The following is a 17,528-nucleotide window of genomic DNA, read 5'->3' on the forward strand; positions in this document are numbered from 1 at the left end:
CATACATATACATACACATACATACATACATACACATCAGTGGTGGCTGGTGAGCTTGGAAACAGGGGAGGAAGCTAGTGCGGCGACCGAAGGTCGCTGCCCCTTTTGGGCGTTTTTTTTTTCTCGTGTGCGCGCCATACCTGTATACAGTGTGGCATAATTGTGCTTTAAGTAAAACAGTTGTCTAATGGTAAAGTAAAGGCGAAATGAATTATGCAAAGGACAAATAATATGAAAACGAATAAGCAAGAATATGAAAATGGATTAAAAAATGCACATTTTAAATTGCATTTTGCAAATCAGCATCAGTCTTTCATTTGTCAATTTAATTAATTTAATTTAAATGGCTCATTTATAAGCATTTTTATTAATAAGGTTTATAAATAGTTTTATCAAACAGCTCATTTAACACGTTCACTGCCAATGACGTATTAATCCGTCAAAAAAAATCCAACGGTTGACTGCCAATGACGTATTAAAAGCATTTTTTTCTTCTAGAAGCCGTCTGGAAGGTGATGTAGCCTACAGTAACCTAAGTAAATTACTGAGAATTAGCCTACTGGTTGGATTTATAAAGCTTTTCATAATGCAGGAGACAGAGGGAAAAAAGCACATTAGATTGTGCACAAAAGAAATCCATGAATCCTTATCCAAAGCAAAAGATTCCCACGCTGGTTCCCGCTGCCAAATTCAGTTAAAAAATGTGCGAGTTTAAGATCGCCAAATGGCGGGCTATTCAGCATAAAACAATATAATACGAAAAAGTAGCACTGCTTGGTGGACGCCGAATTTAGTAGAAGACCCGGATAACTCGAACTGAATTGACTTACTTGAATATCCATGCAGTCTGTAGCCGGTGCGAGTGCAGCCGATGAGGTTAAATTATCCCAGTGTTTGCTTCTGAGCCTCTGTCCTCCGTGTGAACCACGCTGCCCTCTCTAAACTCCGCGTAATACAATGCATATACTGGCTTGTGAGCTAACTTACTGCTTGATAATATAAAACATAGGAAAAGAGAAAGGGGAAAATATAGGTGCTACTGTCTGTAAATCTATCTATTAGCCTGTCAGGTCTTCATTTCCTGCATTTCCAATGGTGCGGATTCAACAAGATTTTCAGACGTAGGCTATTCAGCATTGGACAATACAGAATGTCAATCACTGTCAGCAATCTATCCAACCAACAACCAATTAGATTTCACTTGATTTAACCAGGGTAAGGGCGTGCAAACTTCCAGCTCAATGTGATTGGTGGGAAAACACATCACTCTCACGTGTTTCTGTGAATTGCAAGTGTTTTTCAACCAATCATATTTTTCATTAGATAAATGACCAAATAAATAAACACCCACAGGGCGAATGTTTTTTTATCTGCCTACTAAAGGCTGGGACCAGGGCCATAATAAGGCCATAATAAGGTTTATAAATAGTTTTATCAAACAGCTCATTTAACACGTTCACTGCCAATGACGTATTAATCCGTCAAAAAAAATCCAACGGTTGACTGCCAATGACGTATTAAAAGCATTTTTTTCTTCTAGAAGCCGTCTGGAAGGTGATGTAGCCTACAGTAACCTAAGTAAATTACTGAGAATTAGCCTACTGGTTGGATTTATAAAGCTTTTCATAATGCAGGAGACAGAGGGAAAAAAGCACATTAGATTGTGCACAAAAGAAATCCATGAATCCTTATCCAAAGCAAAAGATTCCCACCAGGAATCAAAGAACAGACACCGAATTGGGCACTGGGTGGGCAGACAAGACAATCAAATGCCATCTTGAAAACATTCCTGAATGAACGATGAAGGACTTTTACGCATCGGAGGCCCCATGAAACCTCTCTCTCTCTCTCTCTCTCTCTCTCTCTCTCTCTCTCTCTCTCTCTCTCTCTCTCTCTCTCTCTCTCTCTCTCTCTCTCTCTCTCTCTCTCTCTCTCTCTCTCTCTCTCTCTCTCTCTCTCTCTCTCTCTCTCTCTCTCTCTCTCTCTCTCTCTTCCCCCTTACGTCTAGCTTGACCCACCGCCCCTAACCTCATCAAGGTAGGCCAGAAACGGGTCCCAAATATGTCACTCCTATACCCTAATGTAATCTCAATAGCAGCACCAGTCTCCTTCAAGGAAACAAGATCAATATAAATTATTAGGCTACAGACCGCTTTATAGATCCACACTGTTACAGCAGGCAACATCAAACTTAAGTTAGTTAGTTAGTCTGTCAGTAAAAGGCTTGATGGATGAACAAATCAATCAAAAACACTTCACTACGTCCAACATAGGCTACAAGATTCGTTTAATAACGAAACATGCAAATTGCTGTTTCGTTCCACGCTGGTTCCCGCTGCCAAATTCAGTTAAAAAATGTGCGAGTTTAAGATCGCCAAATGGCGGGCTATTCAGCATAAAACAATATAATACGAAAAAGTAGCACTGCCTGGTGGACGCCGAATTTAGTAGAAGACCCGGATAACTCGAACTGAATTGACTTACTTGAATATCCATGCAGTCTGTAGCCGGTGCGAGTGCAGCCGATGAGGTTAAATTATCCCAGTGTTTGCTTCTGAGCCTCTGTCCTCCGTGTGAACCACGCTGCCCTCTCTAAACTCCGCGTAATACAATGCATATACTGGCTTGTGAGCTAACTTACTGCTTGATAATATAAAACATAGGAAAAGAGAAAGGGGAAAATATAGGTGCTACTGTCTGTAAATCTATCTATTAGCCTGTCAGGTCTTCATTTCCTGCATTTCCAATGGTGCGGATTCAACAAGATTTTCAGACGTAGGCTATTCAGCATTGGACAATACAGAATGTCAATCACTGTCAGCAATCTATCCAACCAACAACCAATTAGATTTCACTTGATTTAACCAGGGTAAGGGCGTGCGAACTTCCAGCTCAATGTGATTGGTGGGAAAACACATCACTCTCACGTGTTTCTGTGAATTGCAAGTGTTTTTCAACCAATCATATTTTTCATTAGATAAATGACCAAATAAATAAACACCCACAGGGCGAATGTTTTTTTATCTGCCTACTAAAGGCTGGGACCAGGGCCATAATAAGGCCATAATAAGGTTTATAAATAGTTTTATCAAACAGCTCATTTAACACGTTCACTGCCAATGACGTATTAATCCGTCAAAAAAAATCCAACGGTTGACTGCCAATGACGTATTAAAAGCATTTTTTTCTTCTAGAAGCCGTCTGGAAGGTGATGTAGCCTACAGTAACCTAAGTAAATTACTGAGAATTAGCCTACTGGTTGGATTTATAAAGCTTTTCATAATGCAGGAGACAGAGGGAAAAAAGCACATTAGATTGTGCACAAAAGAAATCCATGAATCCTTATCCAAAGCAAAAGATTCCCACGCTGGTTCCCGCTGCCAAATTCAGTTAAAAAATGTGCGAGTTTAAGATCGCCAAATGGCGGGCTATTCAGCATAAAACAATATAATACGAAAAAGTAGCACTGCTTGGTGGACGCCGAATTTAGTAGAAGACCCGGATAACTCGAACTGAATTGACTTACTTGAATATCCATGCAGTCTGTAGCCGGTGCGAGTGCAGCCGATGAGGTTAAATTATCCCAGTGTTTGCTTCTGAGCCTCTGTCCTCCGTGTGAACCACGCTGCCCTCTCTAAACTCCGCGTAATACAATGCATATACTGGCTTGTGAGCTAACTTACTGCTTGATAATATAAAACATAGGAAAAGAGAAAGGGGAAAATATAGGTGCTACTGTCTGTAAATCTATCTATTAGTCTGTCAGGTCTTCATTTCCTGCATTTCCAATGGTGCGGATTCAACAAGATTTTCAGACGTAGGCTATTCAGCATTGGACAATACAGAATGTCAATCACTGTCAGCAATCTATCCAACCAACAACCAATTAGATTTCACTTGATTTAACCAGGGTAAGGGCGTGCGAACTTCCAGCTCAATGTGATTGGTGGGAAAACACATCACTCTCACGTGTTTCTGTGAATTGCAAGTGTTTTTCAACCAATCATATTTTTCATTAGATAAATGACCAAATAAATAAACACCCACAGGGCGAATGTTTTTTTATCTGCCTACTAAAGGCTGGGACCAGGGCCAGAGTGACTCTCTGCATGGAGCTCTACATTCCATCAGTTCAGGTCACTGTTGTTGAAGCATTTTAACACGTTCACTGCCAATGACGAGTTGACTCGTCAAAAGAAATCCAACGGTTGACTGCCAATGACGAGTTGACTCGTCAAAAAAAAAAAAAAACGCCCCCCACGTCTCCTATAAAAATATTGGAGCCACCGAACGTGTACAACCCATTCCACCGACCCACTAAGTGGCGACAGTGCTCTCCAGACTAGAAAAAGCCGAGCCAAAACTGCAGGGGAACGCGCGAGGAAACCATTCTCATACTGTAAAATGGATTGGCGAAAACGCTTTCGCTTTCGCGCATTATCGCGCTGGGAGCTGGCGGTGGGGGATTGCAAATTTGCATAATAGATTATGCGTGCAACACACTTTGAAACACCGACAGAAAGCCCACAATCGCACGCAGCTTCATTGCAGCTGAGCTCACAACCGAAACGACTCATGCAGACTCGCCCAAAGAGCAGCCGCCAGCAGCCAGGCAGCACAGACAGGCAGAGCCTCGCTTGTGACAAACGCTGCAAAGCCACCAGAGACACACCCATGGAGGGAGGAGTTTGAAGGAGAGGGGGGTTTCCTGCTGCTATGGAGGAAATTACTGTTCAAAACTATTGTTTAGATGTCTGACGTCTTACGCCAAAAATAAATGGTTAAAGTGACTGTTCTATCGAATTTCACAAAAAGCCATTTATCTCAGAATAAATTTTCAGACGCTGAAACCATGCTGTATTCTACTGCTAATGCCTACATAACTACTAACTCTACAAACTAACTCTTTTAGACAGAGAAAGCACACATTCTATTAGTTCTTTTGAGATCATTTGTGTTCACAAAATCTTAGCAGAAAAGAATCCTCGGCTCTTGAAAGATGAGCCAGAATCCTCAAAAAAGAACCTTGGCAGAACCTACCTACAGTATTGAAAAAACGGCTGGCAGTGAATGTGTTAAGCATATAAGAATATAATGAATGAAAAAATGAGCGTCTGCACATAAGAAAAAACACATTTGATTGATATTTTATTATTAAAAAAAAAATGAAAAATGAAAAATATAAAAAAAGAAAAAAAAAAATTATAATATTTTTTTTAATATAAAATCCCCAATCTAATAGAGGAGGACCATCCTCCTATGCCTCACTGGAAAAACCTCCTCTGATACACATACATACTCACATACATAACATTATCACAGTAGTAAATGCTGTTTTACCAAGAATTTAAAATGTTTTTTGCTTTTCTTTTGTGTAATATATGTGGGAAGGGTGGCCATCCCTGTGTGCAGTTGTGCACATGTCAAAAGAGACTAGAGTTGAAATTGATTCTGGCCTCTCAAGGAAGGAAGGGAGGTTTACTTTGCATCCAAACTAATGTCAGGGTGTGCAGTCTAGTATCCATGTCTTGGGGCAACGCTGAAAGCTCTCGAGCACGTTCCCAAAGCTCACCTGTGGGAATTTTTACAAGGTCTTGTTAGGATCGAACTCGTTAACAGCAACATCTCAAGTGACACGGCTTGTATGGAGGAGACGCATGTGCGAGTTGTAGTGAAAGGCTGATCACAAACTTGAGAATCCGTCTTCTCCAGGGAAAATTACCAGACCCTCTCATCTCCCGGCCATAAGCCCTGTTTTTCTCCTGCTGCAAATTACAGTCATTTGGGCATGACTAAGACCCGTGCATCTGTATTGGCTACAGCCGACAATATGCAGCCGCCTCCCTTGGGAACAGGGGGCTGGCTCATTCATTTATAGCCCAAGGGTGGCAGTGAGTGAGCTAACTCATCACAGAGGGACAGGAGTAATGCTAAGAACCCTGAGACGCAGCGGAGGACCACCCACTTGACTGCTGTATAGCCCGGTCCGTCACAAGCAGTTGACTCACACCATCGTTGTCATGGTTACCGATAACAACTAGCAATTTTCGGTTTTGCAAACTGTTAAGGAGGTGACGCACGCAATAGAGTGTCTTTCAAAGTTCCCACCGCTGTAAAAAAGATCAGTACTTTGATCATCTTAATTGACTGCGTTTGATGGTGTCTCAGAGCGTTTGTCCTAAAGTACCATCAGAGCTCTTAGGCTTATTTGAGAAAAATGTTCCTATAGCAATCCTCTCCCTAACACACATAAATTCAGCCTTGGACAGACGTAAACTCTTTCAGAAACAAAGTCTAAATTACAGAGTTGCTTCATTGGCACAGTAATTACTTTAACCATAACCACGCCTCTCAATTTGTGCCTGTTGACACACAAACAATAAATGCACAGAATAGGAATTAAAACAATCTGATGCCTGTCTTGTGAGGGTTTCTAGGACAAAAACCATATCAAACATAAAGAAAATAACCCCGCCCGCTCAACTACTGTACATAAGAGGTATCATATTATCAAAAAGTAGACCTACATCAAGGCTTCTATAGCATGATCAAGCCACATGGCTGAGCCAATTCACACGCATAGTGTGCTCTCTCTGTCTCTCTCTCTGTCTCTCTCTCTGTCTCTCTCTCTCTCTCTCTCTCACACACACACTCAAGTACTCACTCACCCCACTGTGGTTTTCTAGCCCAGCCCCAGTCCTGCTGGAACAGGCATGTGTTGACTTATCCCTCACAGAAGATGTGAGGGCTTTGACATTGAACAGGAGGCACCGTTCTCTACAGCAAACCTCTACATAGTGTCAATAAATGCAGCGCGACAGACCATCTGACATTGACAGTAGTGTAGTGTACACAGCGTTGTGACTGGTGAATATACTATGGGACACAATATAGCTGACACTGACGTTTTTTAGACTGAGAACTTATGTCATGGACCTGGAGGACATAAATTCCTGAGGAAATCTGGGTCTTCTCTCGGCTTTTATGCTGTGAGGTCAACAGAGTTGAGACAACGCAAAGCACAGGCACCTGTCTTGCCGCGAGCAAAGTACAGTAGCACAGGTTACTGTACTTAACTAAGCTAGGACCCAAATCCAACTCCAAGTCCAGGAAAAGCCAGTTCCTTTATATTCCACAACTGACTTTTGTTCTAGTGGCTTTAGCACACACTCCCTAACCAGACCTGGGTCAAACGTGGCTGCAAATAATTCTCTGTGTTTGTTTTAACCTGCTTGTAATACCAGATAGGTGGGGCTTACACCATCAGGACAAATTCAGATTGTATCGGATAAACTGCTAAGAGCTGTATGAAATTGACTTTGAAACAGTTTCCTGGAATTCTCTCAGCTTTCTGACACGCATTGTATTGTACGTGCCTACGTGGCAAACTCCACCCGTGTGGTGAAGAAGTAGGTTACAAAACATCCTAAAAAGTATATGAAAATACTTCCTGACCTAAAGTCTGATCCTAAATCCTAAGAGTTGGACTGCCTAAAAAAGAAAATTCCACCAGCACAATACAGTAGCCCTGTTTCAATGACCAAGCTCATGGGAACCTCACAAAAGTGCAATCATACCCTTATCTACTCTGACAAATATGAACAATGTGAATTTTGCAGGGAGAGAGGGAAGCTGGTGGAGGTGGTGGAGGTGGACTGCCCATGCTGCCATGGGCCTAAGGCCCAGCCAAGAGGGAGTGGCAGGAATCTTTGTTTGAACTAGGACTGGCTTGGTTAACCAGAAGGCCATTCACTTCAGCTTCAGGCCTGCTGGCTTTAACATGGCCAGACTCAACTGCCAGTAAGCAAGGTTAAAGTCAGGCCGAATGTAGAAGTTAGTCTCCGCAAGGGGGAAACGACTCCTAATACTGGAAAGAGTTATTAATATTAATATTTTCCTTTGTATAAAAAAAGGACGCATTTGAAGTCGAAGGTCAACAGATGTTCGCCAATATGTCTTCCTAGATATCACTGGAATAGAGTGCCGCAGGGATGATGTATTTTTGTCGGCCAACCCGGAAGCATGGGTTCCCTTGACAAAAAGCCAATGGGATTTTTTTCCATTGGATTTTGGATTATTCCAGAAAATAGGCTCTGTCGCAAAGGTTTATGATACACTTACTTACAAGTTTTGTTCAGCAAGATAATCTTCCGAAATGAACAACTTTTATGATTTCTGAAGCGTAACTGCAATCGAAAAATACAGCGACTGCATTTCGAGGGGTGAGAATAAGTGACATTTTGGGGGGAAATGAGTTCAATATAAAGAACTCAAAAACCAAAAGACCTAACACTGAACACACTGACCTATTTGACCCTGATGACTTTCTTCCAAATAAAAATAGAAACCTATTTTGTTCAATGAATGTCAAAATATTGTTCATTAAGTCATCCACATGTTTAGGAAGTTTTCATATTAAAGATTGGATTTAATACACAAAGTCAGGACAAAGTCAAATGTCACTTATGCCCCTCTGGTTCTCAATCTCACCCCTCGATTTATGCTTCAAAAATCTGAAAAGTGGTGTTCATCTGTGAAGATGATCTTTGGCTTTTTGTTGAGGGAACCCATGCTTCCGGGTTGGCCTACAGAAATACGTCATCCCTGCGGCACTCCATAGCCTCCACGGCAACAGTCGGTTTTGACGATGACAGTTTTTAAACTCCGAGCGGGTAACTGTGTCACCGAGGAAACGGCAAAGTCTTTTGCGGTGTGAAAGCTGGTGTTACTGTACTTTGTGTACCTGTAGGCATCAATCAGGGCGTTGCCTGTCATCTCTGAGCGTTGTCAAACAAAGGAGAGTACTGCTGATCATAACTTAAGCAACCTAGTCTGGGCCGGAAGAATACACATTCATCCACACACACACATTCACTATTACAAGATGTACTGTGTGACTTAAGGTGAGGCCACCGAAGGAAAAACTGGAATGACTCAATTCCATGTCTTGAGGAGGTTTCCAACTGAAACCAGTGACAGTGTATGGAATGTGCTTGACGACATGATTTAGATTTTGTACAGTGATATCTTCAAAGAGTACTTTCAATGTAAGTTATGTTAGTATTTTGAAGATATCACTGTGTAAAATCTAAAGCATGAACTCAAGCACATTCTGAAGACCAGTGACATGTATCGAATATGCTTGACTTCATGCTTTAGATTTTGGACAGTGATATCTTAAAATAGTAACATAACTTTTTTTTACTGTAAAGCCAGAGCTAAGCACTTCACTCAAGGAGGTTATTGGGTCTCCCCATTCACACCAGACCCAGACTTATTTACAGTCTATATTAACAGGGAAGATCAGTGGAAATATCAATAACACCAAACGGCCCACGGAAAGGACTTTAGGAGAGAACCGGGGGTGGGTCGTGGGTGCCCAGAAGTTTCCTAGAAGTTGGTCTGGTACCAAGATGTCAGCATAACTACACAGTGGAGAAACACTTGGGCTGAAAGACAATCCTCCACTGACATTATGTGGTGCCTTTGTTTGCTGCTGGAAGGATACGGTTTCAGAAAAAGACTACGTAGGTAATGACAGTGATAAAAATAAACACCGCATAGACGCCACAACACTGTAAGACAATAATGACATAAATAAACCAAAATGCTATGTAACTGAACAGGCTGTGCGTTTGTGTGTGTGTGCGTGCGTGCGTGTGTGTGTGTGTGTGTGTGTGTGTGGGGGGGGGGGGGGTCGGGGGGGTCTGTGTGTGTGCGCGCACTGGTACCATGCGGAGACCTGTGGACGGGGCAATGCGAGTTAGCGTGCTGCTACAGTATAGAGGCCACTGTAGCCATGCAGCAGCTTGTCTGGTAAGAGCAGAGGCTGCATTCCTGAGAGATTGATAATTACTGAGGAACTCTTCTCTCCGAATCTCCTTCACTCCCCCCTCTCTCCTCCCCCATGTTCTCCCTTTCACTCCCTCCAACAGCCCCCCGCCCACCGTCACAGCCTTGGCCGAGGACACCAGCACCCAGCCCCCCCCAACCCTCACGTCACAGCCTTGGCCTAGGTAGGACACCAGCACCCCCCCACCCCAACCCTCACGTCACAGCCTTGGCCTAGGTAGGACACCAGCACCCAGCCCCCCCCAACCCTCACGTCACAGCCTTGGCTTAGGTAGGACTCCAGCACCCAGCCCCCCCCCCCCCCCCCCAACCCTCACGTCACAGCCTTGGCCTAGGTAGGACTCCAGCACCCAGCCCCCCCCCCAACCCTCATGTCACAGCCTTGGCCTAGGTAGGACACCAGCACCCAGCACCCCCCCCAAACCTCACGTCACAGCCTTGGCCTAGGTAGGACACCAGCACCCAGCCCCCCCCAACCCTCACGTCACAGCCTTGGCTTAGGTAGGACTCCAGCACCCAGCCCCCCCCCAACCCTCACGTCACAGCCTTGGCCTAGGTAGGACACCAGCACCCACCCCCCCCCCCCCCCAACCCTCACGTCACAGCCTTGGCTTAGGTAGGACTCCAGCACCCAGCCCCCCCCCCCAACCCTCACGTCACAGCCTTGGCCTAGGTAGGACTCCAGCACCCAGCCCCCCCCCCCAACCCTCATGTCACAGCCTTGGCCTAGGTAGGACTCCAGCACCCAGCACCCAGCCCCCACCCCCCAACCCTCACGTCACAGCCTTGGCTTAGGTAGGACTCCAGCACCCAGCCCCCCCCCCAACCCTCACGTCACAGCCTTGGCCTAGAACACCCAGCCATTAAAGCAAAAGGATAATGGCTGCCGCATGAGAGTCATTTTGAGATAACATTATATATCTGGCATCATGCATTGGCCGAGGTTATTGTTCAACGTGTGTGTTTTTCCGGTGAGGAGTGACTAATATGTCAGCTACCGTATGAGACAAATGCATATTTCTCAATATGAGATATTTTTTGAAATATACAAAACATTTGCCAAAACAAGGCATTTTGTACCTGCAGATGAAATATATTTAGAGTGGCCAAATGCATCAGAACAGAAGTGCATTTCCACTTTCCAGTGTCCATTCCAAATATATGTCCATATATTTCACATTTCAAAGTCGTCTACGTGTACATTTTATGCATATTTTGACACACTTATTCTAAAGTACATTATGTGAAATGTGTTTTTTGCTTTAAAAGGCTACAGTGTTTTTGGTTTAATTGCACTAGTCTTGATTGCTGACTCCTCCCCTCCCTTTCTTTCTTAAAACAGAGACTAGAAGAGCAGAGAGACCTTGGATTGTCTCTTGCAATGCATTCTGTGGTATCAGCCAGCAGAGACAGTGGACCAAGCTCTATAAAGACTATTGGGATTCCAGTATTGTTTGCTGTGCTTCCTGGGGTTACCAGGGGTCTAAGCCTGGACCGCAGCCTCTGTGGAGCTCAAGCCCCCGGCCCTGACAGGTCAGCCTGGGGGCAGAGGAGAGCGACCAACAGTGGAGACAAACACAGCTGGACAGCGGGGTTTAAAAATACATCCTGGCATCCCAAAGTCTCTCTTCTACCCCAGTAAAAACAAAACCTCCATGGCTTGACTGAAATAACAATTTCACTCCAAAGCTCGTTCACTCTGACAGTCGCCTAAGTAGACAAGGCACTGGGGTCAAGGAAACATGTAGGATGGACTTCAGGGCCTTCCGTTTAGACCAAATCTTTTCCTGTGCGGGCTTATAAAGACAAAACAAGTAAATCCTCTCATCTATACAGAAACGAGTAGAAAATCATGACGATCAGAAACGAGCATGAGCGTTCCACTGATTCAATGTTTCAATGGTGCTGATTAATGATAACGACCCAGTGATGAGTTACTGATCAGCTGATGATCAGCCTTGATTAACAACTCGTGTTCTACTAATCATCCAGGAGTCTCCTCACTGCCAGCATGCATGACTCGCACAACGTCACTCACTGCCAGCCCAGGTCCCGTTCATACATGTGTGTCTTCATTGTCTCTCTGCGTCACCACTTGTTCCTCCCATTGCCCGTTCTTAGCCAACAGCGGGGACATGTTCTGTGGCCCACACCGGACAGGGTGACGTCTCAAAAAGGGGATATTTCAGCCTACTTGGGCTGCCCTGAATGCCAAACTAGGTGCACCATATCATCATTTGACTTCTTCTGTCTAGAGTCCAGACCACGCTTTCCTCTCTCTTCCCAGTCACATCGTTGTCCCGCTCCATCCCTCATCTCTCATGGCTGCTGTGTCACTGCCCTGTCTGTCTTATCTTCCTCCCTAATGCCAGGATATCTACCTGTGCCTCTGCTGCTTACATAACACAACACACCTGTAATCGCCATGGGTACAAGCCCTGGCATGGCAAAGGAGGAAGGAGCACCAGTACGAGACACACCCTTCCTAAACAAATGTCTCTGTCTCCACCTCGACAACCAGAGGGTACAAGAGGTCAGCCTGAAGCCGTTGAGCTCAAAACAACCATCATTGAATATTGCAAAAGCTCACCAAGGCGCAGAAACAACAGAACAGGCGAGTCTTCTGTGTGCAACCAAAGCATGTTATGAGGAGGTCCATCAGATCAGTGGAAGTGCTAAAGTATGGATTTGGAACTGATTTCTGGTCCAAAGTCCAGAAAGTGGCAGACAAACAGTGGGAAGACCCCAAGAGGTCCTGAGATGGTGAGGTTATCTGCTGCCAGGTTAATCAACAAGCAGTGGGTCTACATAAGAGCACAGTGGTCGATGAACTGCACACAGTCTGTCATTGACTGGAACAGATCGAACCAAGTGTCAAAGTGCCATGCTGTCACAAAAGTCATTTGCTAGGTCACTGATGAGGGGAAAAACCACAACAGTCCTCATTGTCAGAGGCTCCATAGTTGAGAGGAACGTGGGTTTTAAATTACCTTTGCTTCGGATCCCTCAAGGCCAAGCAAAGCAAATCTCCCACACCTATTTTCCATGCATGGCAATAAGCAACATGAATCTCTTGCTAATATATTTACTTTATTTGACTATGCTACAATACTGAAATTGTATTGTGGGATTGATTTGTTTGTTTGTTGTCCTAATAAGTGTTTTCCTGTCAAAACAACTGTAGTCATTAGACAAACATTATGCAACTGCCCCAGCAGAATCCCTTAACCCCAATGTAGATTTGGGCTACAGGTACTGTAGCCTACAGATTTTTACACCACTCGGTTAGTTGTAGGCTGAATTTGTTTTCTTACAATTTGACACATAGCCTAATTCAACAGGTTTGATCAGGAGGCAATTACGAAAGGTTTTCATCATCATGAGCCAAAAACTACCCTCACTTTTTTCCTCCAAATTCCAGACAACAGCAAAACAAAACAAACAACTGCTGTGCTGACCTTATCCAAGCTTTTATGTCCAGATGGGTCAATTCACCTTCATCCGCTCTTCATTTGAAGAGTCTCCCCGCCGCTGCGTCCTTCCTCTCCAACTCCAAACTTTGCACTTCACCGTCCCGAGTGAAACTTCAGGTAAACCATTTCCGCGAAAAGCTCTTCGGTTCAGGAAGCGACCGGAGACTGGATTACTTTATAGCCTACACGCCGGTATCCGTTTGTGATATGTTAAGTATTATAAGTTCAAAGGACTCCCCGCGCTCAGTCTGCTTGCTTGTAGACGCTCTAGTTGTTCACCGAAAGTGAGAGAAGTTGCGCTGCTGCCGCCCTGAATCTCCCACCTGGAGGCTGGGAGCGCTCAGGTGAAGAGGCGCGGCGCCACAGTTAAGTGTGTGAGGACATCTACTGACGGGACAGCGGAACTACCGCTAATATCTTGGCCATAGTTATGAGGATATGACATTATCTCCCCACACTTCGTTTACACTTTCCATTGTTACTGTATGAAGATGGTACAGAAATGTATCTGTATATAATTTGGATGTTGCAAAACAAAATTAGTTACAGTTTGGTAAATGTTCTTGCAGATGCAAAACATGCTGGCCCTGAATAGTGCATGTAAAAAGTATTAAAATGTATTTTCCAAACTGTATTTTGAATGAATGTCATCTAAACAGACAGCAAAATATTTGACACATTTTTGTATATTTAGAATAATAGTATATTCTGGAGTACATGTGTTTTGCTTGCTGTATTCGCCTTTTTAACTTCACACCAAATTCACCCATTTTGTGTTTAAAAGGCAGGAAGTAACAGGTGCAAGCAAAACATTAATAAGGGTTTCCAACTTCCAATCCATTTAGGTGATCCAGTGCTGGGGCCCTCGCTAATGTTTTGCTTGCACCTGTGTTACTGCCTGCCTTTTATGGGTGAATTGGGTGAGAAGTGAAAAAGGGTATAAGAATTGCACTAATATTGCCACAGTTGCAGGTGATGGATATGAGGTGATGAAGTTATGTTATCCTAAACTGAAGGCACTTTGGATGAACACATAACACCAAATAACAGCATGCTAGAGACAAAATAGGCCTTATCATTTCTAAGATCTTCTCGCATTCATGCAATTCCTCTTTACCTATCATTATGGTTGTATTAACATTAAAAACTCTTTAGTGCAGTAGGCCAGTGATACTCAACTGGCGGCCCGCGGGCGCCCCCTGGGCTGCCCGCGATGGAATTGAAAAAAAAAAAAAAAAATTACAGTGCACCTGAACGCAACATGCAAGATACCCGCTGAGTGTCCAAATGTTCATGTCATTCTGGCCAATACTCCTGCCCATTTATAGCATTTCAGTCTGGAATATGGAATATCTTTCAATAATCTGATTTAGCTGCTAAATTGTCAAATACCGCCGTCTCGCTACCCAGGCACTTATGTATGTACTTAACCTAACTAACTATCCGGTGTGCACAACATTGTCAGTCTGAACTCCGGCTGACACCCCAAAAACCTACAATCCGCTACAGAAAAATGTATATTGATTGTTTATTAACTGGCCCCTGGCCTTCTATCATTTCACGAAAGTGGCCCCCGGGCAAAGCAAGTTGAGTATCCCTGCAGTAGGCTATCCAAAACAATTCTCATACAAATAGGCCTACATGTACCACACAAACAAACTTTATGGATAGTTGAGGCCAAAATTGCACAAAACTATTAATGGGAGAGTTATAGTCCTGCTACAGAGCCACCTTTTCTTGTAATCCAAGGCAAAATTGGTCTGATATAATAGAAAATGTATCAAGATGAGTAACATTACAAGTCAAATAAGGCCTGCTTGATCTGACAGCTTGCAGCCGTGCAAGCTGCATACCTTGTTAGATGTGAGTCTTGCGTAAAACACAGGCCATAAAGCTGTCTAAATATATCCGAGGAGCACTCTCCGGCACTGGCACACAGGCCGGTCCAGACGTGTCAGCCACTGCGTCATTCAGAACATGTAGGCCAGTCTGCCCCAGTGCTTGATCCCATGTGGGGGGTATGAGAGATAGTGTTTCCCTCCTGCCTCCCATGTTATTAATAAACACAAAGTGTATCTGTGTTTTCCTGGAGACAGGGGCACAGCAGAGCAGTCCTGAGCTAAAAGCAAACTGCTTCCATAGCTGTTTTCTGCCTGCTGGGTCGTGCCATCCATCTGGATTGACGTCTACAAACAAAGTGAGTAGAGATATAAGTTGTTATGAGGTGATACTGACAGACATACAGTATATAAGTCTCTTTCACTATGAACTGAAGCTTTTCAAGGTGTGTGGTCTTTGTGTGGTCATATGTGCTCAAGTGATTACATTTACGTTACACTATGGTCATCAATACTGATCAACTATAATTCTCTCAGTTTCTCCCTCTTATTACTCGTAGTTCGCCTCTTGGCTGGTGATGGACACTCATAGATCTGCGGAGGATTCCCAGGATGGGACTGGCATGGCATGTGTAGAGGTCTCATATGCTGAATTTAGATATGTTCAGGCTACAATTGATCCTGACAACAGCCATATTGACTCTGAGACGGGGATAACTGGCTGTGAAAGCACATGTGACACTGGGTGCCTGGGTCAAAGCCCTGTTCCTGGAACGATGCAATCCTTTGAGATGTGTACACAAGTGGACCAGGCAGACATGGACAGCTTGGGGCAGCGTTTCGACCAGCAAATCCAGCGAGTGTCCCATCTGGAGTCGCAGAGGGACGAGCTGATACGAGAGCTTCTCCAGCTGCAGCAGCCCATGTTGCGAGTGGTGCAGCACCTGAGAGGGAAGCTGGGGGAGGCGAGGAGGCTGCTCACCCTGGTGCAGCTGGATTACATCGCTGTGCACGAGGATGGGCAGCAGGTGAAGAGGAAGCTGTTCGCCACTGCTAGAGACTGTATTGCGAGCCAGGTGGTACTAGCTGCACAGGAGTATGAGGTGGCTCAATCTGATGTCACACAGGTAGGATCCACTTTTTACAATGCAGTATGTTAACTTCTCACCTTGATTTATTTACTGTGGAAAGGCAGATCATTCCAAAGGGTTTTTCGTTTCGCCATTTGAGTGGTATAATTCTTTGATATTTCCGATTTAGGTTGATGGATATTTCCTGTTAGTGTTGTGGTTGGCGTTCAAGTTCAAGTTTCAACTATTTGTTCCAAGTGGCCGATTGGTTTTGCAGCAAGCATTCATCCTAACCCCGACATGCCATAAAACATGATTAACAATCACAACAAAGATCAATACAGGCTGTCAAAGCGGAATTTCAGGCATGCAGCGTAAGTTATGATCATCATCATCATCACTGTCATCCTCAACATCATGATGTCATGATCAACAATCATGGCCTTTTCCCTTTATGAACATGTAGGAGGCTTAAGGCAGTAACCTGTTTTTCATGGCAGTAAAACGACTGACACAGACCGATGGTACAGTCAGAGACAAATAAAAGAGACAAAAAACACTCACCTTGTTCTTAGCTTTGTTCATTTGTGCAATACATGTTTTTGTCATTCTCACCTCTGCCCATAGGAGGAGCTCAAGGCCCATATCCAGAGTCTGGCCCAGGAGTTGTCCCAGTTGCAGGAGGTCCAGCAGAAGCAGCTCAACACCCTGAGGGAGCGGGCCAGTAAGCCGTGCCGGCCCAGGGCCATGAGCGACGTCAGCCACTGCCGCCGGGCCTCTGTCAGTCTGCAGCGCCGGCTCAGTGGCAGCATAAGGGCACTGGAGGGCTGGTACGAGCCTCGGCTCATGGCCCTGCTGAGGAGGAGGCAGGCCGGGGAGGAGGCCTTGAGAAAGAGCAGGGAGCTGTGTCAGGACCTGAGGGCCCGCCTGGGGCCACTGAGACAGGACATCCAGAGACTGGTGCTGCAGAGAGCCTGTCTGGAGGAGAGAATGGCCCTGATGGAGCAGGAGAGGGAAGAGAGCATCACACAGCACAAGGTACAGTGACTAGAGTTGGTTTACAGGTCCAAGTAGGATGCATCAGGCTTCAAGGATGTATGAGTGATGATAATAATATTGAGCAAACATCCAAAGATGCTTCCTCACTCTACCTCAGGAAACTATGGAGACAATGGAGGAGAGCCTGAGAGAACTGAACATAGAGTTTCAGTTTCAAAGAAAATCAAAGAGAGATTTGGAGGAACTTAAGGATGGCCTTTTAAGAGAGCTGGACTTTCTCAGGTAGGGTTAGGCTC

At 44.5% G+C, this 17,528-nt stretch overlaps 3 protein-coding genes across 5 annotated transcripts in view; 2 read left to right on the forward strand and 1 right to left on the reverse strand.

The window, feature by feature from the left end:
- LOC310774087 (uncharacterized protein) overlaps window positions 1–13,587 on the reverse strand; it is a 47,755-nt gene extending 34,168 nt beyond the window's left edge. For 2 of the 3 annotated variants that reach the window (XM_083634149.1, XM_083634147.1), the window contains exon 1: window positions 13,348–13,587. The gene's annotated coding sequence lies outside the window, so the exon portion shown is untranslated. Of the gene's footprint in view, window positions 1–13,310 lie in introns of all 3 variants that reach the window. The other variant, XM_083634148.1, reaches the window with a different exon arrangement.
- The window catches only part of LOC310772932 (interferon alpha-inducible protein 27-like protein 2A), a 158,391-nt gene that overhangs the window by 123,801 nt on the left and 17,062 nt on the right, over window positions 1–17,528 (forward strand). The gene's annotated exons all lie outside the window — the stretch shown is intronic.
- Window positions 15,940–17,518, forward strand: LOC310773036 (syncoilin-like; the record flags this gene model as incomplete). The annotated part of the gene is made up of 3 exons (XM_083632958.1): window positions 15,940–16,290; window positions 16,861–17,271; window positions 17,390–17,518. 3 exons carry the CDS (start codon window positions 15,940–15,942, stop codon window positions 17,516–17,518), a joined length of 891 nt encoding a protein of 296 aa, XP_083489084.1.

This window comes from Poromitra crassiceps (genome assembly GCF_964638095.1).
Source record: "Poromitra crassiceps genome assembly, chromosome: 3".
NCBI classification, from domain to species: Eukaryota; Metazoa; Chordata; class Actinopteri; order Beryciformes; family Melamphaidae; genus Poromitra; species Poromitra crassiceps.